The 21,075-nt window shown below is 41.7% G+C and overlaps 1 protein-coding gene and 1 long non-coding RNA gene across 6 annotated transcripts in view; one reads left to right on the forward strand and one right to left on the reverse strand.

The window, feature by feature from the left end:
• Nucleotides 1-3,118: 3,118 nt before the first annotated feature.
• LOC139636950 (uncharacterized) lies at nt 3,119-8,606 on the reverse strand. The gene is made up of 3 exons (XR_011694492.1): nt 8,505-8,606; nt 6,537-6,683; nt 3,119-5,226 (listed from the first exon to the last, which is right to left on the reverse strand). It is a non-coding gene; the product is annotated as an uncharacterized lncRNA (long non-coding RNA).
• The window catches only part of sdk1b (sidekick cell adhesion molecule 1b), a 231,808-nt gene continuing 218,577 nt past the window's right edge, over nt 7,845-21,075 (forward strand). For 2 of the 5 annotated variants that reach the window (XM_071505372.1, XM_071505373.1), the window contains exon 1: nt 7,892-9,494. In XM_071505372.1, coding sequence (XP_071361473.1) covers nt 9,323-9,494 — 172 coding nt within the window. In that variant the 5' untranslated portion in view covers nt 7,892-9,322. Of the gene's footprint in view, nt 9,495-21,075 lie in introns of all 5 variants that reach the window. The other 3 variants (XM_071505374.1, XM_071505371.1, XM_071505369.1) reach the window with 3 other exon arrangements.

Genomic DNA, 21,075 nt, shown 5'->3' on the forward strand with positions numbered 1-21,075 from the left:
TGCATCACTCCTGCCAATAAGCTCATTGGATACTTCAGCTTCTGTTAGCATTCAAATATACATATTGACGCTAAACTTGATACTTGAGTTTTCAGAGCTCTAGTTTGTGTGGCAACATATTGACTGCAGCCAAACAAAAATGAGGCAATATAACGATCCAGTCTAATGAAGGCATGCCCTGCACAGTAATTAACACAAAGCAAATTAATAGCTGTAAAAGTGATGGGCTTGGATCAGCTATTAAAAGTCAGGGCGCTGAGGAATTTCTGATCCCAGTTATTTTTGGTCTTAATTCAAAATCCTTTAGTTGTGAAACAAAAACAGCTGAACAGTACTGATGTGACCGAAGAAAGTAAGCTACAGGAAGAATATATTTCTTTTTGTCTAACCTGAGTCATTGTTGAGCCACTCTTAGAAATGTGTCTTTGTGGTGCTGAGTTGTTATTCTGAGGTGTTTTTAAACCAAGCATCCCACAGACACAATACAGCCAGTAAAGGTATTTTTAAATCACTAATCAGTTTTTACACCTCACATACTTTATGTGTCGCAACATGTTCATTGCATGTGACCCTGCCTGTGCACATACACACACACACACATACACACACACACACACACCATATGTCATGCAGCTTTAAAATAAAACTTTAATATTGTTCTATAAAGGATGCCAGAATGCACCTAACTAAATGGCAACCTAAGCCAAATGTTTCTGACATAGAGTGGATTTGCAAGAAACGGAAGAGAAGGCATATAGGGGGAAAAAATGCAGAGTTTCTGTGTTTGTCATCCCCACGGGGAGAATAAAATGTATCTGTGGTTGAAAGATGGAGTTGGTTAAAAGTAAGAAAAGAAGTGAGTTTAGAGGAGGACGAGTAAAGGGCAGCGAGGTGGAGAGGTAGGGAGAGATGGCTGAATGGAAAAGAGGAAATCAAAGCTCATGGTGTGTTTCCCTCAGGGCATGGCATCACTTTTCTGAGAGATCCCTGTAATACTGTCCACACCCTGCAGACTGGAAAGACCGGGAGTGAGTGCCTTTGGGTGTCCCAAGTGTCTGCAGGAACAAACGCTTTTACAGCCCCGCGTATGCGAGCACAGACATGTGCTCCTCTTTTGTTTGCTTTCCTTTTATGTGCGGTTCACGAGTGTACAGCATGTCCACTCTGCCTCCCTCTCCTCCGCAGTGTGATGCTGGATAATTGTAAGTGATTACAGGTGCACCGAGGAGCTTCAGAGTTTGATCCCAAATGTTCACGCTGCAGCTCTCAGAGAGCAGCTGCGGGGCCCTGCAGTCAGGCCGGACACATGAGGAGCTGACCGGCATGAGACAAGGCGGAGCTCTGGATTCACCGTCCACTTTGTTGCCATAAGGTTGACACACAGCAGGAGCTAAGAGATCAAGCATACGCATGCACAAAGAAAGTAAAACAAACAAAAAAAAACCAAAAACAACACACACCCACAGACTCATCCACTAGCACACAGCTTGAGCCTATCGTTTTGTATTTCTCTCTGCACCCTCTCTGCCCCGTCCACACAACGACCCTGAAATTGTTGGTTATATTTTCCCTTTTCTTACTTCAATAGCATCGCTCTCTCTGCTTTCCTCACTTACTGTTCTTCATTCTCCTTTTATAGGAGAGCCTCAAAAGCCTAGGCTGTGATTTTCACACCCCTTTTTATGTGCTTGACTCACTAAAAAGTGATCCCTCTCCACGGCGATCCTCCCTTTCTCCCACCGGTGTTACACTTATCCCCACATCCCTCCCTGTCTCTTTGAGTCCGCTACAGGTGTGACCTAACTCCTTACAATTCCTTCTTCATTTCCTTCCTCGCGCCCTTTTTCACATGAAAGGCTTACTGCTACCCTCAGCCCACCCTCATTCCTGCTCTTTCTTCTCAGTGCACCCTCACCTTTCTCTTTTAGCCCCAGGAGATAGCTTGGATAACAGGTGGAGCCGCTGGTTTTGGGAGATCAAGTTTCCATCTGCCTGAAATGCAAGAATGCAGCATCACCCTGGGCTACAATGAAACTAAACAATAAACTACACTTTTGGGTGCAAACGCGCGCACACACACACACACACGTACACAGAGACAGAGAGGCTAATGAAGCATCAAGTGAAGCCAATGTAAGTGTGTTCGATTGGAAAAGTGGTTCTATTTATTCAGTTTATTAGCTTTTAATGTTGTGTCTTCCCCTGTAATTATTTTTCTCATAAATGTGAAGAAAACAAGAGAAGGCGGATGAAGAAGTCAGTATAGAGACAGGACAGTATAATTCCTGTGCACAACTGCATTCAAGCACACAAGCAGGAGTGGCCATCCTACACACACACACACACACACACATACACATATACACAAAGAGCTCATTTCACAGCATATGAGCATCTTTAGGTTCCAGCATCTTCGGCCTTGGTAGATAGTGGGAACCAAAGCCTCAACACAATCTTGATGTTTCTATACACAACAGATGTACAGTATGTGATGCTAGTGGAGGCTGTGGCTAGGTGTGGCACTAATGCTGTATTTAAGCTTGAGTCATATCCCACAGCCTGCGGCAATTACATGATGATGAAAGAGCATTTTACAAAAAAACCCCCAAAAAAACCCAAAACAAAACAAAAACACCTATTGTGCAAATGGGAACAAAAGTTTGACAAGCAACAGGAATAAACAATTGATGTTGTTAGTCAGTGTCCCACAGTCATCCTTTAAAATCTGTATCTTTTTCTGCAGCCACTTTTCCCATTGTGTTGTGTCCCCCCAGCACTCCACTGCTACTCCAGGTCAGTTAATATTGACATTATCTCCCTCCACCACGATGACAGCTCGAGCTGCTGGAAGCCGCTCATTAGCTCAGCATGGGATGATATGTGTGCCCGTGTGTTTGTGGGTGTGTGTGTACATGCACGGCTGTGTTGATTGCCTGGACAGAAGTCATTAGCCTAGTCAAACAGGTGTTAAAGAGACAGGGGACAGTCCCAGTGTTTGCCTCTGAGAGAATAACAGGGATTGGTGTCATCGTTCAGCCCGATCATAGAGCCCTCTGTGGAGGTCATCTCATCGCTGCACTGTGAGTGTGTTGGAAGTGAGAGTGGGAGCGCTATGAGTGTGTGAGGGTTGGTGAGAGCAGCAGAGCACAGAGAGAGACAGATTTGTCGAGCAGATGTAGCGAGATGTGTTGAGATAGATGTTCATGCACATGTCAGGTTAGATATTCGTCTGAGGTGAACTTACAAGATGAATATTGTGTGCCCAGTGTGTGTGTGTGTGTGTGTGTGTGTGTGTGTGTGTTTAATTATGTGTGCCTCTCTGTGGGTGAGAAGCTATAACAGGATGCTTTGGTGATAGAGAGCAATAGATGGATTGAGGGTAGAAAATGCAGTGGTAATTGTAGTGGATACACAGGTAATTGGAAGCTAAATTGGCTTCAGAATTAGAACCTGTGAGCACTCAGTCAGTCTGTGTCTGTGAACCAGATAACCCAGTGTGTGTGTGTGTGTGTGTGTGTGTGTGTGTGTGTGTGTGTGTGTGTGTGTGTGTGTGTGTGTGGGCATTTTCTGTTGAGACACAGAAGGGGAAATATATGGGCTTGAATGACTAATAGGAACTGGACAAGTTACAAAATAAACCCAATAATCTTATGCAAAATGAACGCTTGAGGAAATGATTCCAAGGCACTCTGGGTTTTATTTTAAAACATTTTGTATTAAGTTTGACATTTATTGGAATTTATGTCACATCAACTGTTTGCGCGTGCTCTTACCGAGTTCCTGGGTAAGCATGACAGGTATGGAAACAAGGTAACAAAAATTGAGAGCAAAGGGGCAAAAGTAAATTTATAAACATTTAGACTCATTGAAGATTGCTTACAGTTATGTGCTGCAGATAGGGTCATGGATTCAAATCATCTTTTCTCATTTAGATTGTTAGCAACCTCTTGATCACAAGCAGCTTCTGCAGTAATCAAGCCTCTGCAGATAACTGAGCAAGAATAAATTGTGGTAATGGAGTCAGTAAGATCTCACCACTGTTATGTTTTTATTAAATATGTCAAGTTTTGATCACCTCAGTGGATTTGCTTATATGAGACTTGAATTACACTGAATGATCAACATTTTTGTGTTTTACATTGTTGTGTGTGTATTTTTCATTTTTTTGTTGTGCATTTGATAAAAGCTTAGAGATAGGCACTGCAAACTAGCTTAGGCTGTAATGGAGTATATGGCATTAGGCTATGTCATGTACTTGTCCCTGCAAAATAAACATTCATTAATTAAACATATTTCTGCATTAAAAACATTGAACATGGTGAATAGTCAGTGAAAAAACATCTCCAGTATAAATTATGGTGAAAATATGAATTGTACTGCCATCACTGAGATAAGGCAAATATCAGCATCCCATTCACTATCGCTAGAGTTAACCCAAGCAATATATCAATAATGATAATAACTGTCATTTCTAGTTGTGAGTGAATTGTTCCTTTAGTTACTCGGTAGTGTGGCTGTATCTTACATAAATGAATGAACAGAATTTTAAACTTTGCTCCAAAATCATTACTTTTTACAGGGTTTTTATCAAATAAAATCTAGCCTAATATACCAGAGGGTAAAATATTACCTCGAACATTTTCCTTTATGAATTTCTAGCCTTCTTTCAATTTATGATTGGGGTCAGTTCTGGGGAACATTTTCCCCTGCAGCTAAATGTGTTAAAATGCTGCTTACATTCATTCACATAACATTACTGCAATATCCATGACCCCCTCCACTAGAACAGGACAGAAATTGGAAAAAAAAAAAAAAAAAGTAAATGAGAGTTTTATTGGAAATGTGGGCTTGTGGAGGAACAACAATAGGAATCTGAAACAAGTGAGAAACAGTCTAAGGAAATGAAAGTGGAGGTCACAGGTGGGCAGGGACGTCATTGTATTTTGAGCATTTTAATATATTCCTATTCAAAAATACCTTGTTCAAAATCAAGGACACTACACAAAGTGGCACAGAAGGCTGTTTTTGTATTATAAAAAAAAAAAACATAGTTGCAAACAAATTAAAGTAACTGTTAAAAAAAAGAAAAAAGAAAAAAAGACAGACAGAAACAATAGCTGTGTCTGTTTAAGCTTGAAAGTTGTGAAAATGGTGACGGTATCATAGCAACTGGCATCCAGAGTTTAGGAGCAGTCCGTCACTGTCTACAGACACGTAGCTGGTTGCCTGGTGTGGAGAAAGGTGAAGATGGTTGACTGAGGGGGCGACAAGAAGGCAAAGGTGCAAAGACCACTGGGTGGGCAGACAGAGTGGAACAGGTCAGCCAGGTGTGCAATCACTAAACTTTTAGCACCTTGCAGGTGAGGAGAAGAATCCCAGAGGAAATTCACTTTGACAGAGGTAATGTTGCAGAGTTTTTAGCATTGTGCAGCCATGTAAAAATATGGTGAAAACACCAGCAGTGAGATGTCTGACATAGAAAGCAAAAGAAAATCTCACTAGTGCTACTATACTGGGCTCTCTAGTAAGATTTGTGACAGAAGACACAACCAAAGACCAAACTAAGGTGTCTTATAAGGTGTTAGGCCACCGCAAGCTGTCAGAACACCTTCACTGCTCCTTGACGTAGTTTCTATAAGTCTCTGAAAATGTACCTTGAGAGATGAACCCCATTCTTCCAAAAGATATTCTCTCATTCAGAGTTTTGATGATGATGGTGGCCACAGATCCTGCACTATATTTATCAAACTTAGAACTTAGAATTACGATGAAGGCGGAAAAAAAAAAGTATTTCTATGATAACGGTGCATCCAAGAACAATGTGAAAAAAGTGTTGCTTGTAGTTGTTAATCTACAGAGAATTATCACCCAGATCTGCAGCTCCCCTCGGCTTTATAGAGCTTTACAGTGAGTCTCAGCTCATTGCATAGCCATCCAGTCCACAACTTTACTGTTCTGGTTCACTCTCACTGTTCTCATAGTTTCATTTTCTATCACAGCAGGCAGCCATTTTCAGAGAAAAGGCTCTAAAATCCCACTGTACACTACCCGCACAGCACCAAAAAGCAGAGACACCTAGTTAGAGAATAGCAGGTAAACATACTGTAGCATTTAGCTAAAGAGGTATTTCCCTCAGGAGTTTCTAGAGATCAAAAACAGAGCTAAAAGACAGTGAATGTTGGACTTACATTCATCGTGTTGCCAGAACATGACTCTAAATGAATGATAATGTTGCTCCATGACTACTGGATGTATAAATAAGCAACTGTTTGCTAAAAGGTTTTGTCATATCAACAGAAAAGGAGACAACATGTCTGCATTCTGCAGAAACCTGTGTGATTTTTCTTATTTGTGAGAAATCCCCAATAGTTCTACCAGCAACTGACATGTGAAATAAACAACACTGAAATATTTCTAATATACAAATGGGGATCGACAAATAGGAAATTAACTGTTGGCTAAAACTACCCTCTGGGTTATTGATACTGCTTCAAAAAAAAAAAAAAGAATTAAAATATGGTTCTGAGAGTACTTACGATTTTGGTGATTTGATGTGGAATCCAGAGCAGTCTCGGTGGTTTGGCGATGCAGATTGAGCAACAGAACCTTTTCATGGAAACTCCAAGCAGTATCATGGCCACTTTACTCGAAACAGAACATTGGAAGCCAATTGCCAAATGAGCCTGGATGGAAAGATAAATGGATGTTCTGAGGTGAAGGTACTTGAGGAGAGTGTGTCAGGGACAGCTAGACGGCCTAGGGAGACTATTTGGTCACTCAAGGGATGGAAAGTCTGTCTCTGAGGATTTATTGAGGCAATAAAAGATAAGGTCACTGTGTTGTAGGCTTTAACATTAATGTGCCATTTAATGACCCTCAGCATGGAAGAAACTAGGTTATAACTAGTACTAAGATATAGCTCCAGGCAGTTATTTTGTAATGAAGCCAGTGCCTATGTGTATAGCTAAACCACCATTGGTGCTTCAGATATTTTCTCCTTAGTCAAATAATATATTATCAAAATTCTTTGAAGTAAGCGAGGAGAAAAAATCTTGCTGACTAGTGCTTCCACCACCGCACTTACATACAAATACTCTATTTTTTTAAATTAAAAAAAGTGTTTTAGTATCATATAAAAACTGCAAAAATAATGATATAGAATGAAATAAATGAACTGACAAGGTCACCAGGATCTATACAAAGCCAGGGGGGTTTCTTTATGTTAAGGTTTACATTCTTCTCTGGTGAACATTAGAAATATATGGAGACAAAAACAAGCAGAAACTAACAAATTTCCACAAATAAGTCATTCTCTTCTTCCAAGTCCCACCATGGCTAGAAATGTCACCATATGTTTGCCCAAGAGCAAAAAGAAAAGGAAGGAAATGGTAATGAGTAGGGCTGGGCTGTCAAATTCAGGCTATTTAAAGTCCAGAATAATTTCTTGCAGCCCCCAAAACAAATTTAAATAATTTCTTTTTTTTTTTTTACCCACTTTTCACCATACAATTGCTGCATTTACTCAGCAGAGAAGAAAGCTATATAACACAGGCTTAAAACAAACATAACAAACTAAGGCTTATAAGAACAATGAAGAATGATGGGTGAGGCAGACAACATACAGAAAACAAGTGCTATTACTCTTCTTTGCTATACTATAACCACAATTTCTGGAGTTCCTAAATACTATGAAGGATTGATTTGTTGTCCAATTTTGGAGAAAAAACCACTTCTTCTCTGTGTGGGGGGTTTTGAGGGGGTTGGGGGCGCAGTCCACTTTACACCCAGGACTTTGCGTGGCTTCCCGCCCCCTGTTTCGGACTATCCAATAGGAAGAGAAAAGGCACCCGGCTCGACCAATCAGCGACAAGGGAGGATAGTGAATAGAAGTTTAGTTTTTGTGTTTGGGATAGATCGAGGGGAGAGATTAACGGAGAAACAGCGTAAGTCGTGGGGCTATGAGTGAAAAAAGTACTCTCACTCTCATATTTTGTTATTGTTTACTTTCACAAAAGTCTCAAAACACAGTTTAGCGAGGCTAAACAAGAGCCCCCCCCCCCTCTCTCTCTCACTCTCTCCCCCAAGTCTGTATCGAGGAGAGGAGGGTGGCAGGTGTTCAGCGGAGGGAGACGCATCGGCTCAGTCGGCTCCCCAAGCCTCAACAGGGTGCCGGGCCGGAGGAGAGCGGCTGAAACACCGCTAACTGGGAACAAAAACTCCCGTGAGTACGAACGGACAACGAAAAACCCATTTTAAGTAACGTTTTTTTTTTGTTTTTGAAGAGTCTTGATATATAAAAAAAAGCGAAAGGCTCCGGTGTCGCAGTGAAGAGCAACATTACCGTCTCTGTGTAACGGCTGTTTTCTTCCACTTCCAACCGTCAGTTACTTTTTTCGGGGCCTGAATTAACTCCTCTCCAGCAGCGTGTGGACATAAAGGAAAGACAACTCTAGGTTGTTGCTGAGAAACTTATCGGAAACGTAATGTCCTTATGTTTTGCTAACCTGTTGTGTCGTTTTTTCCCCGTGTAATCCGAGACGCAGCGCGTTACGGCAAGTTAGCGTATCTGGTGTCCAAGCTAGAGTCGCTCTCTGGGGGGAGCGGTGGGTGATTTCGACCCGCAACGACTTCTTGTGCCCAGATAACAGACTCCATCACTTGGAAAAGCCCCAGCGGAGAGCCCAGTTTGTTTGCAGACAGAAACCAGGGGTATCCACAGAATCAATTACTGGATTGATTTTTTTTTTTTAGCGCACACGCATACACATGGGCGAAAGCATGGGTTGGTAATTGATGTGTTTTATCGCTTTTCTGTTAATGCGACTACTGTATAAACAGCTAAATGATCCGCGGGACAAATCCCCGGTGAAGACATCAAAACAAACGCGGATTTGAGGTCTGTAGCAGCAAATAAGCCGATAAGTCTAAAACACACTCAAATGTATTAATTCCGTGCTCGGATCAATCCAGATGAAAATGAGGTATCGCAGGGCGCCGGGCACACACGGGCTCCGCCACAGCAGATAAGAGATTACCGTGCCGTTATACCGTGAGGGAAAGTCTCTCTGTTGGTGAGGCGAACCCCCCCCACCCCCCCCTCCATCTCTTTTTCCCCGCTGCCTGCTGAGTTTTGGACACCGGAACCGGGAAGTCATAGCGGGGAGCTTGTCGGCGGTGACAGCGGTGAACTCATAGCTTCGCTTCACCGGGAGAGCGCGGAGCTGCCCGTGCTGAATCCCGCTTCTCTCCGCTCGGACTTCCTCCCCAGAGAGAGCCGCAGCAGCAAAGCACAAGCGGACACGGACACTGTTGGTCCCGCAAGATGAAGCCGGGAATTAGCTGCCCCGCTGGGTCCCCGGAGCGCTTGGAGGGACCCGCAGCAGGAAGCCCGCAGATGATGATGGGGACCGGGACGACCCGTAACGGAAGCCGGTGTTTGGCTCTCTTTCTCCTGCTCCTTCTCGCCAGCAGCTGCCACATGTTGCACGGCCAAGGTAAGAGCTGGGTTGAAATGTCAGATCGTGCAATCAAGAACATTTATATTAATGTCTGTTTTTAGGTGCAGATGTTTAAACGGTCTAAGTGACATTATGCAAAGTGTGTGGTCTGGAAACACCTAGAGACAGACCCATTTGTTCCTGGGACCATGGTGAAGAGGGGAAGAACGAGATGATGACCCTAAGACCAGAAACAAGGGAGTGATTTATTAGACAGAGTATAGCAGTTTGTCTAATAGTTGGGATGTGTCTGTGTGTCTGCAGTGGGCGAATAGAGAAAGTGGTGTGTTTTTATTAGACCAACAACACTGTATTTTTTTTTTTCTTTTTTGTAAATGAACTCAGGTTGATTGTGTGAGGGGGCAGTGAAGGGGGGAGGTACCTACTACAATGCATGTGTATAAATTATTGTTGTTGTTATGATGATACATAGATTGTAGGATGATGATTGTTGGATTAAGGTATTGAGGATGTGTATGGGGGGAGTGTTACAGCTTCCAAGCACTGATAATCCCCCTCTTAGGCAATGACCTGCTTAACTACACAAAAGCACACAAGTGTACAAACACATAGACATCTGCGGCTGCACATAGTGTATTAATTGAAGTTGCTTCCTATTAGTCTAGTGTTAACCCTGTTGCACTGGAAAACGTTCAGATTAATGTCTGACTTGTGGCTGCAGAAGGTTAGTGTGTGGAGTAATTGCTGAATACAGCAGCAGGAAAGACGACAGATATGATGAAATATCGATTCATGACCAAAGCTGTGTGTGGAAATTGTATGTTGCCATGTTACATTAATTTTCTGTAGCTATAGAGAGAGTGATGGAGAGAAACAATTATGCGTGTGTGTGTGTTTGTGTGTGTGTGTGTGTGTCTTTGTACGTGTGCATGTACCTCATGGGATCATGTCAGAGTGGCAAAACAAAAGCAAAGAAAAGGTCAGGCTGGTGTCGGCACACAGTTTTCTCTGGGTCACAGATGGCGTGGTGGGCAGAATGTAAGGCTGAGGGTTATTGGGAGGAGGGGGTCTCAGGAATGTCTGTGCATGTATGTGTGTGTGTTTGAGGTGGGGGTGAGCTATTTGTGAACGCATGGAGAATGTGTGCGTGCCGTATAAGTGCAGGAAAGTGCCTGCGTGAGTGTGAAAGAGAGAGCACAGGGAGGAGTGAGAGAAAGTCAGGAGGAGGGAGGCGGTGTGGCGAAAAGGAGGAGAAGGAGGTGGTGTGGGAAGGAGCAGAAGAGGGAGAGGGGAGTGGCAGGGAAAGCGGGTGAGAAGAAAAAATTGAGTGGGGGGGTTAGAGAGGGAATGCAGCGCACCATGCTTGTCACTCAGAAAGCTGTGCCTGCAGTTCAATCGATGATGACGGTATGACAACACCTCTGTGTGTGTCAGAAGTTGCTCTGCTCTCCCTTCTCTTCCCAGTCATCACACTCACCGTCTCTCCTCCCTCCCTCCTAGGTGTTGAGGAGGAGGTGGAAGACGGAATGATGGTGTGGCTGCAGAGTCAGCTCCTTCCGTCCTCCCTCTAATGTCAAGGTCTCAGCCACAGCACCCAAGTTACCACCCCCGCCCTCAAACTCACCAACCCCTTTGAGCTGTCTAGGCTCAAAGGGGTTGCCCTGCTGTGAAATGTCTATACCTCAGAGTGGCTGGCAAGGGTTGTGTTTGTATATGTGTGTGTGCTGGAGGTAGGGGGTGAATTAGGAATTAGTGAAACTGATTTGGGATGAGGCTGCTGGAGGGGTGGCGGAGGGGGGTGCAGTTATTGATTTGATAAGCTGTGCCAGGCGGCCAATCGAAGGCTGTAGATTTTCCAGGTTCCGACCCCTCTATCCCCAGCATTTATTAGGACGTTTATTTTAGGAGGAAAAGGATGAAATTCATGAGCCAAGGTTGATCCTCCTGATCTCTCCCCGTCTCTCTTTCCCTCGCTCCCTCCTCCGCCTCCATCCCACTCCCTCTTTCACTCTCTCTCCCTCTTTCCCTCAGTCAATCGATGCCCACACCCCTCCTCATAAATGCGAGGCTTTATATGAGCCAACTCTCGTCTCTGGGAGCACATTTAAATAAGCTCATCGATCTTTCATTTTAGAGTTTAAGTGACGGCAGCATTTTACTGTCTCTCTCCTCCTCTTCCTCTCCCCTTTCCTCCACCTCTCATCTGCTCACCTCTCCACCCTCCCTTCTTTATTCATACCCCTCACCCCCCCTACCTTTCCCCACCCCCCCGCTGCCTCCCTGTCACTGAGTGGGTTCTGCTCCACAGCTGTTTGATTCACATTTCCAGCATGGATACAGGCAGAGCCTCGTTTTAGACTCTATTTTCTGAGTGAAGTCAAGGATGGGTCACATTCAGTGTGTTTCAAAATGTAAATCATATTCTATATCACTAACAGGCAGAGTCCAGAATGCCTCACTAGCTTTAATATTACTGTTATAAGATGAAAACCTTGCCAACTGTTGAGGATTTTCTATTAAACAACGTTGCAGTTCGATGGACATGCAGTTTGGAGACTTCCAATATGATTTTCAAACATTTCTATAAGCCAGAATCACATAGGATCATGGAATACTACTCACATTAAAACTGAAAATGCCCAAAGTAAGTCAGTTCACATAATGAAATCGATATGAACCATTAGGTCAGTAATACAGAGAATGGAGAAATATTTTGTTCCACTTGCTAATGTGGATAATGATAATGGTCTATAAGTAGCCAAAGTGTAATGAAGAAATACCGCTGGTCCTCATTATTGCTATCCTTGCCCAAGGTAATTGCATTAAAATGTGGCTTGAGCATCTGAGCTGTTAAACCATTGCACTTCTCTCTAGTCTAAATCATAAATCTCAGGTTACAATTTTTAGGGCTCTTGTGAAAGTTAAGTTTGTTTTCATGACTTTAGAAGTTGTTCTCAGTTACAAGTAGGCCATGCAAAGTTTTGCATTGCTATGCTGCCCCACTTAATGGATCTATCAGTGTGATTAGGTTTGATATGACATGTGTCATTGGCTCAGCTAAGCCAGAGCTTGATGCTGATTGGACCACGGGCATGCTTTAGTGAACAGAGGCCACTGATATGACATTTGGACAGTGGGCTGTGGACTGGGAGAATTCTGAGCATTATGTCAAAACCCAAATCAAATAGACTAGCATGCAACTTACACACACACACACACACACACACACACACACACACACACACACACACACACACACACACACACACACACACACACACACACAAAGTCCTTCTCTGTCATCAGTGTCAAAGCTGATGTGGAAATTTGCTTAACCATGTTGTAATGAGGAGAGGGTACATTAGAGGCCTCGTCTAACTGATTATCATCGTACACGCTGGACAACCTTACCGTGACTTTCCACCTCCCTGACACTCTTATGTTGGTTTTGGCTTTTTTTTTTTTTTTTTTAATTGTATTTCGCTTATGGTCTCACTCTTTGTGCAGTGACCTTTGAAACCAATGTTTTTAGAACAGTTGTGAAGTAATTCATATCAGAGGCTGTCTGCCACCAGAAGAACTGTAGCATGCTCCATTACTTTAGCATGCAACCTGGGGATTTTGAAGCATTTTAAGCTGTAAATTTAGGGCTAGTTACAAAACTATTATACACTTTTTACACAGAGACACAAATTTATTCCCACATTGGAGTGGCTCAAATTCTGGAGGCCTCAGGAGAGACTTAAGGGGCCTGTTGGATTGTGTGTGTGCATATGTGTGTGTGTGTTAAGAGAAAGAGAGGAAACGATGGAGGAAGAGAATGTGCGTGTGTGTGCGTGTGTGTGGGAGAGTGTGTGATAGATGTCAGGTTAGTCAGGTCTAAGAGGAAGTGAGGTCCCTGGTCGACTCCCTTATTTCCTGTCTGTCAGGAGGAACAAATCACCACACTCACACAACCACCTGACACTTTGTGGACTGTGTGTGCACCTGCATGGGTGTTTGAGGGGGGACAAGAGTTTGCGTGTGACTGCCTGTCTCTGTATGCGCTGGATTTGTGAAAGAGATTTTAGTCTTGACAGGACTGCAGACTACATACAGTATGTGTTGCTGGCAGGTGTGCGTTTGTGATGGTCTGTGTGTGTGTTGTGTGTGTCAGATTGGTGCTAACCCTCTATCAGTCCTAAGTGTTTTCTTCTCACGATAGAAGAGGTGGCAGCTATAGAGAAGCAGCCAGAGTCTCCTAATGGAAAATAATTACCTGTGTGTGTGTGTGTCTCCGTGAGAAATGGTTTGTGTGTGTACAGAGGCGAGTGAAGCAGGTGCATCTACCCTGTCTTCTTTTGTTCAAATGCAAACTTACAGTAGCTGATACGACTTTTTTGGTGAGTGATTTGTTGGGTTGGTGAGGCCACTTAAAGGTCAGTTGCATCAGGTTTCCTTGCACAGTAGTGTTACTAGTCTCGAAATATCTGACATTATTTATATGTCATAGATGCAATTGCCAGTAGCTTTGAGTTTGTGTGAAGTGTCTACATGTGTGCGTGCTTCTGTCCAGTCAGAATTGTTTTCCAGCTGTGTGAAAAGATGCATTTTATAGAAGTTTTCCTCAAAAACATCCTTCAGAGCTTTGAAATATGAGCCAAGTGGGATACACTCTGGTCTCCCTCTGCCTACCTCTCTGTCTTGCTTCTTTTGCTCCTCACTTTTTTTGTGTTTTGCGTCTTTCAGTATTTCTCCTCTTCTTTTTGGTTTCTCCTTTCTTCTCTCCGTGTCTCGCCATAAGGGACTAAAGAATCCATTGCTGCAGGCTACACAGGTGGAATAGAGGCTGTTTTGTTGTTTAGGCCTTGGTGTTTATTATGTAAGATAGGGGGAGGAGGTGGCTATTGATCCCCTCTGCGTATGCGCTATGAGGGGGGGCTTTAGCACAAAGCTTATCTTGTACTTTTCAAGACGGTTCTACAGCGAGACTTTCAAATAAAGCAGAGCACTTGCAAAACATGAACTCTACTGACTGACTGAACTACAAGATATCACAAATCAAAAAGACTGACACACAGATGTAAAGATTGGTAGACAAACATAAAGAAAGGTACATGCACATGCACACACATACCTTCACAACTTTTGTTTATCAACTAAAGTGTAGGTAAAGTTTAAATCCGTGATGTCGGTTTATAGTGGTTCTCCTTAGACTATTCCCTAACATATTTGACAGAGTGTTGTACCCCCTGTTCTTAGGTTAGACATAGATGGCAGACATTCATGATGGTATTTATATTTAGAGTTGAAACTACTAGTTGAATGAAAAAAGTTTATTAACAACTATTTTAAGAATTGTTTTATAGTTGGAGTCATTTTTCAAATAAGAATAAAGATTTCCTACTTTTTTTTATTATATCCTTGTAAGTTTTAACAACTTTGTGTTTTGCACTGCAGGTTAGACAAAACAAGACACTTAATGATGTCACCTCAGGTCCATGATTGATATTTTTAATCAATAATTTCAAAAATGATTGTCAGCTGCAGATCTATATGTGCTACATAGCTTAAAGATGCCTTTTGCAGGTAAGTTATTCATTTGTTCTTAATTGTTAATGGTCGGTGGTATACTGATTTCATTAGCTTTTACAATTCTATACACTTTGGTTGTAGCACACACACAAAGGTGATGTACTTCCCACAACAGCTGATGAACTGGTTACTTACAGGCAAGAGGCTCATTCGACTTCATGTGGCGCTGTGCATTGCTGTCTGAACTTGATGCATGCTGAACATGGCATAGTTTTCATCTTGTGAGTCTGGATGTGTGCGTCGTTAGGGCAAAATGTGGTCCACCTTATGTAGCGGGAACTACACACAGAGGTGATTTGACAGGTGTTTATGTGTGTCTGTGGACAGATTTTGTCACCCTGATAGCGTCGCAACCGTGCAAGATAAGATGTGCAGTTGTGACCAAAATGAAGGCTAATGTTTAAAAGGCTGAAGTTTAAAGATGGGTGTGGCCTGATCCATGCATGCTGAGTACTCATGCCTGAGCAGTCACCACCTTTAATATGCAACATCCACCCATATGACCAACAACAGTTGGCAGATTGAGGGACAGGCTACTCTGACGAACAGATTTGGTGAAGTGCGAAGAGCAACCTAATCAATGTGCTCATTATAAAAGAGGAACATCCTTGTCCGGGTCTAAACCTGAAAGTAATGTTATATTTTTAATGTGGAACATGTGACATTTGGCTTTAATTACACAAGATTAAACAATTAAACAAGATGGTGACCTCCAAATGCAGGTTTTGTGCCGTTTGCCTCAGGATAATAGCTGCACCCAAAAGTAATAAAGTAATGATTTATTGTTTGAATGTTCTAAATAAGGCTCTTCTTAAGACTGAGTCAAAACAAGACTTTTTAGTGGTTGCTGTACAAATTAATGCCGGGTACACTATAATTTAATAGGACCTCTGGCTATTGTGAAAGCAGAATGGCCATGGGGAATTGAAGAAGGAAAAATTATTTTCACTGTTGAGGAGTGACAGTGTGCTTGCTTAGCAGCTTACATAAATACTCTAATACTCTAATACTTTAAGTTATTACTTAAATATATCACTGTATCAGTTCCCACACCTGCCGCCAGACATATCAGTTATAGAGACAAGAGTGTGGTGGTCCAAGGTGAAAGGTCAAAGTCACAGTGACATCCCAAAACACATTTTTAGCCATAACTCACAAATTCATATGCTAATTATCACACTGTTTACCATAAATGTCTAAAAGAATAAGACTGATTGGTAGTGTAGTATATTACAGTATTATCCCTAGAAAGGTAATTAAATGTGCAAATGCTATGAAAAGAGAGGCATCCAAAAACCTTGACCAATACTTCATTCATTTTCTGAATTGGTTGTAATTTTTTGTGAAATTTTGCTAAAAAGTTGAGGCCATTATCAACATTTTCTTTAGATGTATTATGAAATTACAAAGCAAATGACTCCAATGACTAGAATTATAATGTATATTAATTAGGGCTGGCTGATACAGCCAAAAATGTTATCATGATAAAAAAAAAAGTCATATTAGTTGATATTGATAATTATTGATAATTTTTAATGACCTATTTTTAATAAAGACCAGGAGAAAAGTGGTAAACCTCTGCATGGATTATGTTCTCATCCTGTCTGGATGTTTTGTTTATGTTTGTTTTTGGAGAGTACCTCTGCATCGTGGACTGCCTGTGTCTTTTCACATGCAGCAGATGTTGGTCATGACTGACAACATGTTGCATAATCCAAGGGGCTGAAGCAGCTAGCTAATAAAATAAGTTTAGAGTTCCCGCTCTCGGACAGTTTTCCTGCAGTCTACACACAACGATGTTCTGATATCGATCAGACTTAAAGAAACCCAAAAACCGCCATACTGGTGAGCTGATCTGTCCTTTTATTAACAATTTGCGTCTTCGTGGGCGGCACCCATTTTCTCACTCCACTTGTAGCACGCTCATTATCAACTGATATGACAGGCTGTGTTTATGAGCCAGGTAGAGAGTAAGCTTGGGTTATTGTTCATGCAGCTGTGTAGCTCTCAGACTTTCTATAGAACAATTTTCTTATTGCTGTTGGTGAGGTGTCTATTGCCGGTTCATATCACTATACCTTTATCGCCCAGGCCTAATATTAACTTACCATCTAGCAAAAAATGAACTTCAGTGGCCTCCGCCATTTCTGAAAATGTCAGCAAACACGTCACAAGTTGTGAGGTCAGCTGAGCTGAGTCCCAGGTTGTGAAAACCACAAGAGGGGAGCGTTCATATTGGGTGTTCTCATGAACATGATAAACAAAGCCCCATCTGAGGGCAGCATTTCTTCCTATAGCATCTGATAAAAAAACACATGAAAAGCAAGGAAACTACAGGAGCCAGACGAAAAATAAACCAGTCACAGAAGCATAACCTTGTCAAATGTGAAAGGAGTCAAGAGTCAAGAGTATGTATGTTCAAAAATGTCAAAAATCTCTCACATTGACGCAATGGATTCTTCTTGAGAATATTTTTATTGCACATCACTGCTTTGTTCTTTTTTTTTCTTCTTTTTTTTCTTTTTTAAGATAACCCTTATGTGATGAATAGTTTGTCCTTTTTCTGAGTACTTTCAGTGTTTTTGAAATAAACTGCAGCCAGAGGAAGATGAGACAGGAACTAATAAATGAAACCAAGAGCCACTGTGACAGGTTCATCATGTGTAGTACATTTTATGGGGCTTAATGGTATTAAGAACTTTGAACCCAGCGTTAGGAATAAACAGTGCAAAGTTGTTATGCAGAGCCGAACGCCTCTAAAAAGGACCATAGACAGGATTAATCTTTAATCAAGGCAACATGGTTTCCACATGTAAAAAAAATGTATGTCAGACTTTACTTTGCCTCTTATACTGCAGGTTGTTTACTGTATGTTCCACACTTGTGAATCAGGATGACCTTGTGACATATTTATCACTTTGTTTTTTAAGAGAAGTATACACCTGTCAACAGTTTGCTTCCTTTTCTCCAGACTATCCCTTCTTTCCTACCCAAGGTCATTCTTAGACTGCCCAGTTGGCAGTGAAATAGATGTTAGGAGATCTTAGCAGGAATATTTTTTTAGCAGTTTCACATAATTACTCAGTAATATTTGTGTACAGTTATTGTATTTTCATGATTGCTCTGAAGTCAAGAGTGAGAGGGAAATGAATGAGTGACAGTGAGTGAAAGATTTCACTGTGAAGATCAATTGAGCTTTTAATGCAATGCTGGCTTATTTATGCAAACAAAGCTCAGCAAAGTTTTACTTTTCATTTCATATCCTTCATCATGAATATTATTTGACTATTCCTGTGCTATAGCCTCTTATTTAAATGTGCTGCTTTTAGCCAAAGTAATTTTCCACAGACCTCATAACACCTTTGGGCCATTAATGAAATAGTGTATGACAATGATGTTTTATTTTTTGCATTAACTACTTGCCACAGCCTTATTTAGTTTGAAACAGGAAAAGCAGGTTAAGAATTATCACCATAATAAAACCAAACTCTCATGACAATGAAGTGGTTTTGCACCAGATAAACTGGTGGGGTGGAGCTGATATTGTGAGCTATATATTTCTTACAAGAAATATCTGGTGATAAATGGCCCATGGCCTGGTCCAGAACGGGAATCATCTTCACATGTAGCCAGACCCTTAAATGAAACTGAATAGATGCACTTCTCATTAGTAAATGTTGTACATTATTAATTCATCTATTGGAAGTGGTTATTCTACAACAGATTTACACTGGAGGCTACACATGAGTAAAGGAATTTTCTTTGTAATTAGAATCCCTGCAGTGACAACCTGTAATGGTGCAGATATGATTGTTGAGGTGTTCATGCTGTGCCTAAGCCTTTCCTGATGGAACTTACAAAATACACACACTGTATATTATGTATGAACAGTGTGTTCTATATACATGCTACATGAAGAGATACAGAAATTATAATTACGAGCATATTCATGGAATATATTTAAATGCATGCCACATGCCATCTGTTTATAAATATTTTGACAGTTCATGTAAATATATTATAACATTTTACCCACATATTACAGTTCATGTGTTGGACTGTATGAGGACAATATTCAGTATAGGACTATGAACTCAGTTAAAAATGATTTAAAATTAAAATTAAATTTATTTAAATGCTTTAAAATTTAAATTTGGATTTATGGAAGGTAATTTTTATGATGGTGAAAAATTACAAATTTCAGGTTCTCGTGACAAGGTAATCTTGGAACAGGTTCCTATTTACAGGAACAAATGATGGAAGTACAATAGCAAGTGGCTGGAGATACATCAGAGACACCACTCTCTCTCTCTCTCTCTCTCTCTCTCTCTCTCTCTCTCTCTCTCACTCTCTCACTCTCTCACTCTCTCTCTAACACCTGGGAAATGCCTTTCAAACCCAAGCTTTGGACTGTCAGTCATTTAGTGGCAGCACAAGATTAGTTGAAGGTTCAAGAGCAGTGTTATAGTGAGGTGAAGAAAGCGACTCTCTTTACCTCATCCAGAATGTTTCAGACAGTATTGGAATTCAAACTGGCAACCTTCCAGTGGATCATACCCCAGACTGTCTGTCTTTATCACTGCACTTTTCCTGTTTATCTCTCTCTGCGTATTCTCTTACTCTCTGTCTCACCTTTCTTCTCTGCTTTCACTGTAGCCTGTTTTACTGTGGCATTCACAGGGCGTGGAGTGTTATGGAGTGTAGATTTTTCAGTGGAGGAACATTGAATATGCCCCCTCCCTGTGCTCCCCATACCAAATGCACCTGGCTGAGGCTCTGTTTGTTTGTCTATGTTTTGATTGTGGTTGGAGCCATCTCGCTATTTGAATATGATCTTTGCATAGTGAATCTCCAGTCACGGAATATTACTGAGGTCAGGTGGGGTTGAGTAGAAGTGTGGGAGTGTACGTCATTGTGTGTGTATTAGAGCAGCATGATTTACTTGTTTAGTGTGAGGGCTTTACCCTGCTGCAGGTGTGTGTTCTCAGCTTGATGCATTTGATCTGCCACAGGTGTCAGAGAGGGTGGCTCTGTGTGTGTGTGTGTGTGAGTGTGTGCGCCTGTGCGCCTGTATGTGTGTGTGTGTATGTTGTGCATGCTTGTCTGTGTATGGTGATTTATACTATAGGCTCAGAGCATAAAAGACCCTTTTTGATCTCATCTAGAAATAAGCAGGTACTATAGTGTATGTGTATGTGTGTCTGGGTATGTGTGTATGTGTGTGTGTGTGTGCGCGCGTCTGGCCAGAGGTTTTAGTCCTTTGATCCAAACTAGAGGTGGGCATACCTCTGTGAGGAGCTGGCCAGCTGTATGGAGACTTGGCTTGCACTGCAGAAATGTGTGTATGTCTGTGTCTGTGAAAGTGTATGTGGAGCAAGCCAAGCGTATGGCCAAAATCAAAAAGTGTGGCTTGTGTTTGTGCTGCATGTACATTGAGTGTGCATTAGTGCATGAGCTGCGCATAATAACACGATATGTCTTAATTCTGCCCAATTTCTTGACGGATGGATGGTGGATGGTGCTGCTGTGAGTCAAGTTTGTGGCGCTTCCTTTCACAGTGCTTACTTATCTAAAATGGCTTGGGGAACATAATGACTTTCTTGAATGTTTAAGTGATATACATTTAAAGGAGGGTCAACTAAAATTCACACAAATAATGCTTTCTTGAAACAGGCCTAGATTCAGCAACAAATCAATTTTCTTTCCATTTCCTGTAAATACACTGATGTGATTATGTCTCCCTGTCTGTCTGGGTGCTGGAATGGGAACGCTAACATTGACATCCTGTAAGGAACTGGCAGCTCATTTCCGAGGTAACAAACCATATGTATTGCAGAATAGTATATTCTCAAATAATGGAATATTGGGGGTACATAAATTGATTGAGAATTTACATAAATTATTCTTATTTTATTACCACTTCCTCAGTTAGTCCCCAATTTAGATCTGCGATTTAAGTTTTTGCACAGTGGTGCTGCAGTTGTAATTTTACATCTACACCCCAGTGTGATAATTCAATTTCTGGAGTTCCATGCAGGGATAA

The sequence above is a fragment of the Trachinotus anak genome, unplaced genomic scaffold (genome assembly GCF_046630095.1).
Source record: "Trachinotus anak isolate AG129_WGS33_773 ecotype Australia unplaced genomic scaffold, CSIRO_AGI_Tana_v1 ptg000019l, whole genome shotgun sequence".
In the NCBI taxonomy this organism is placed as follows: domain Eukaryota; kingdom Metazoa; phylum Chordata; class Actinopteri; order Carangiformes; family Carangidae; genus Trachinotus; species Trachinotus anak.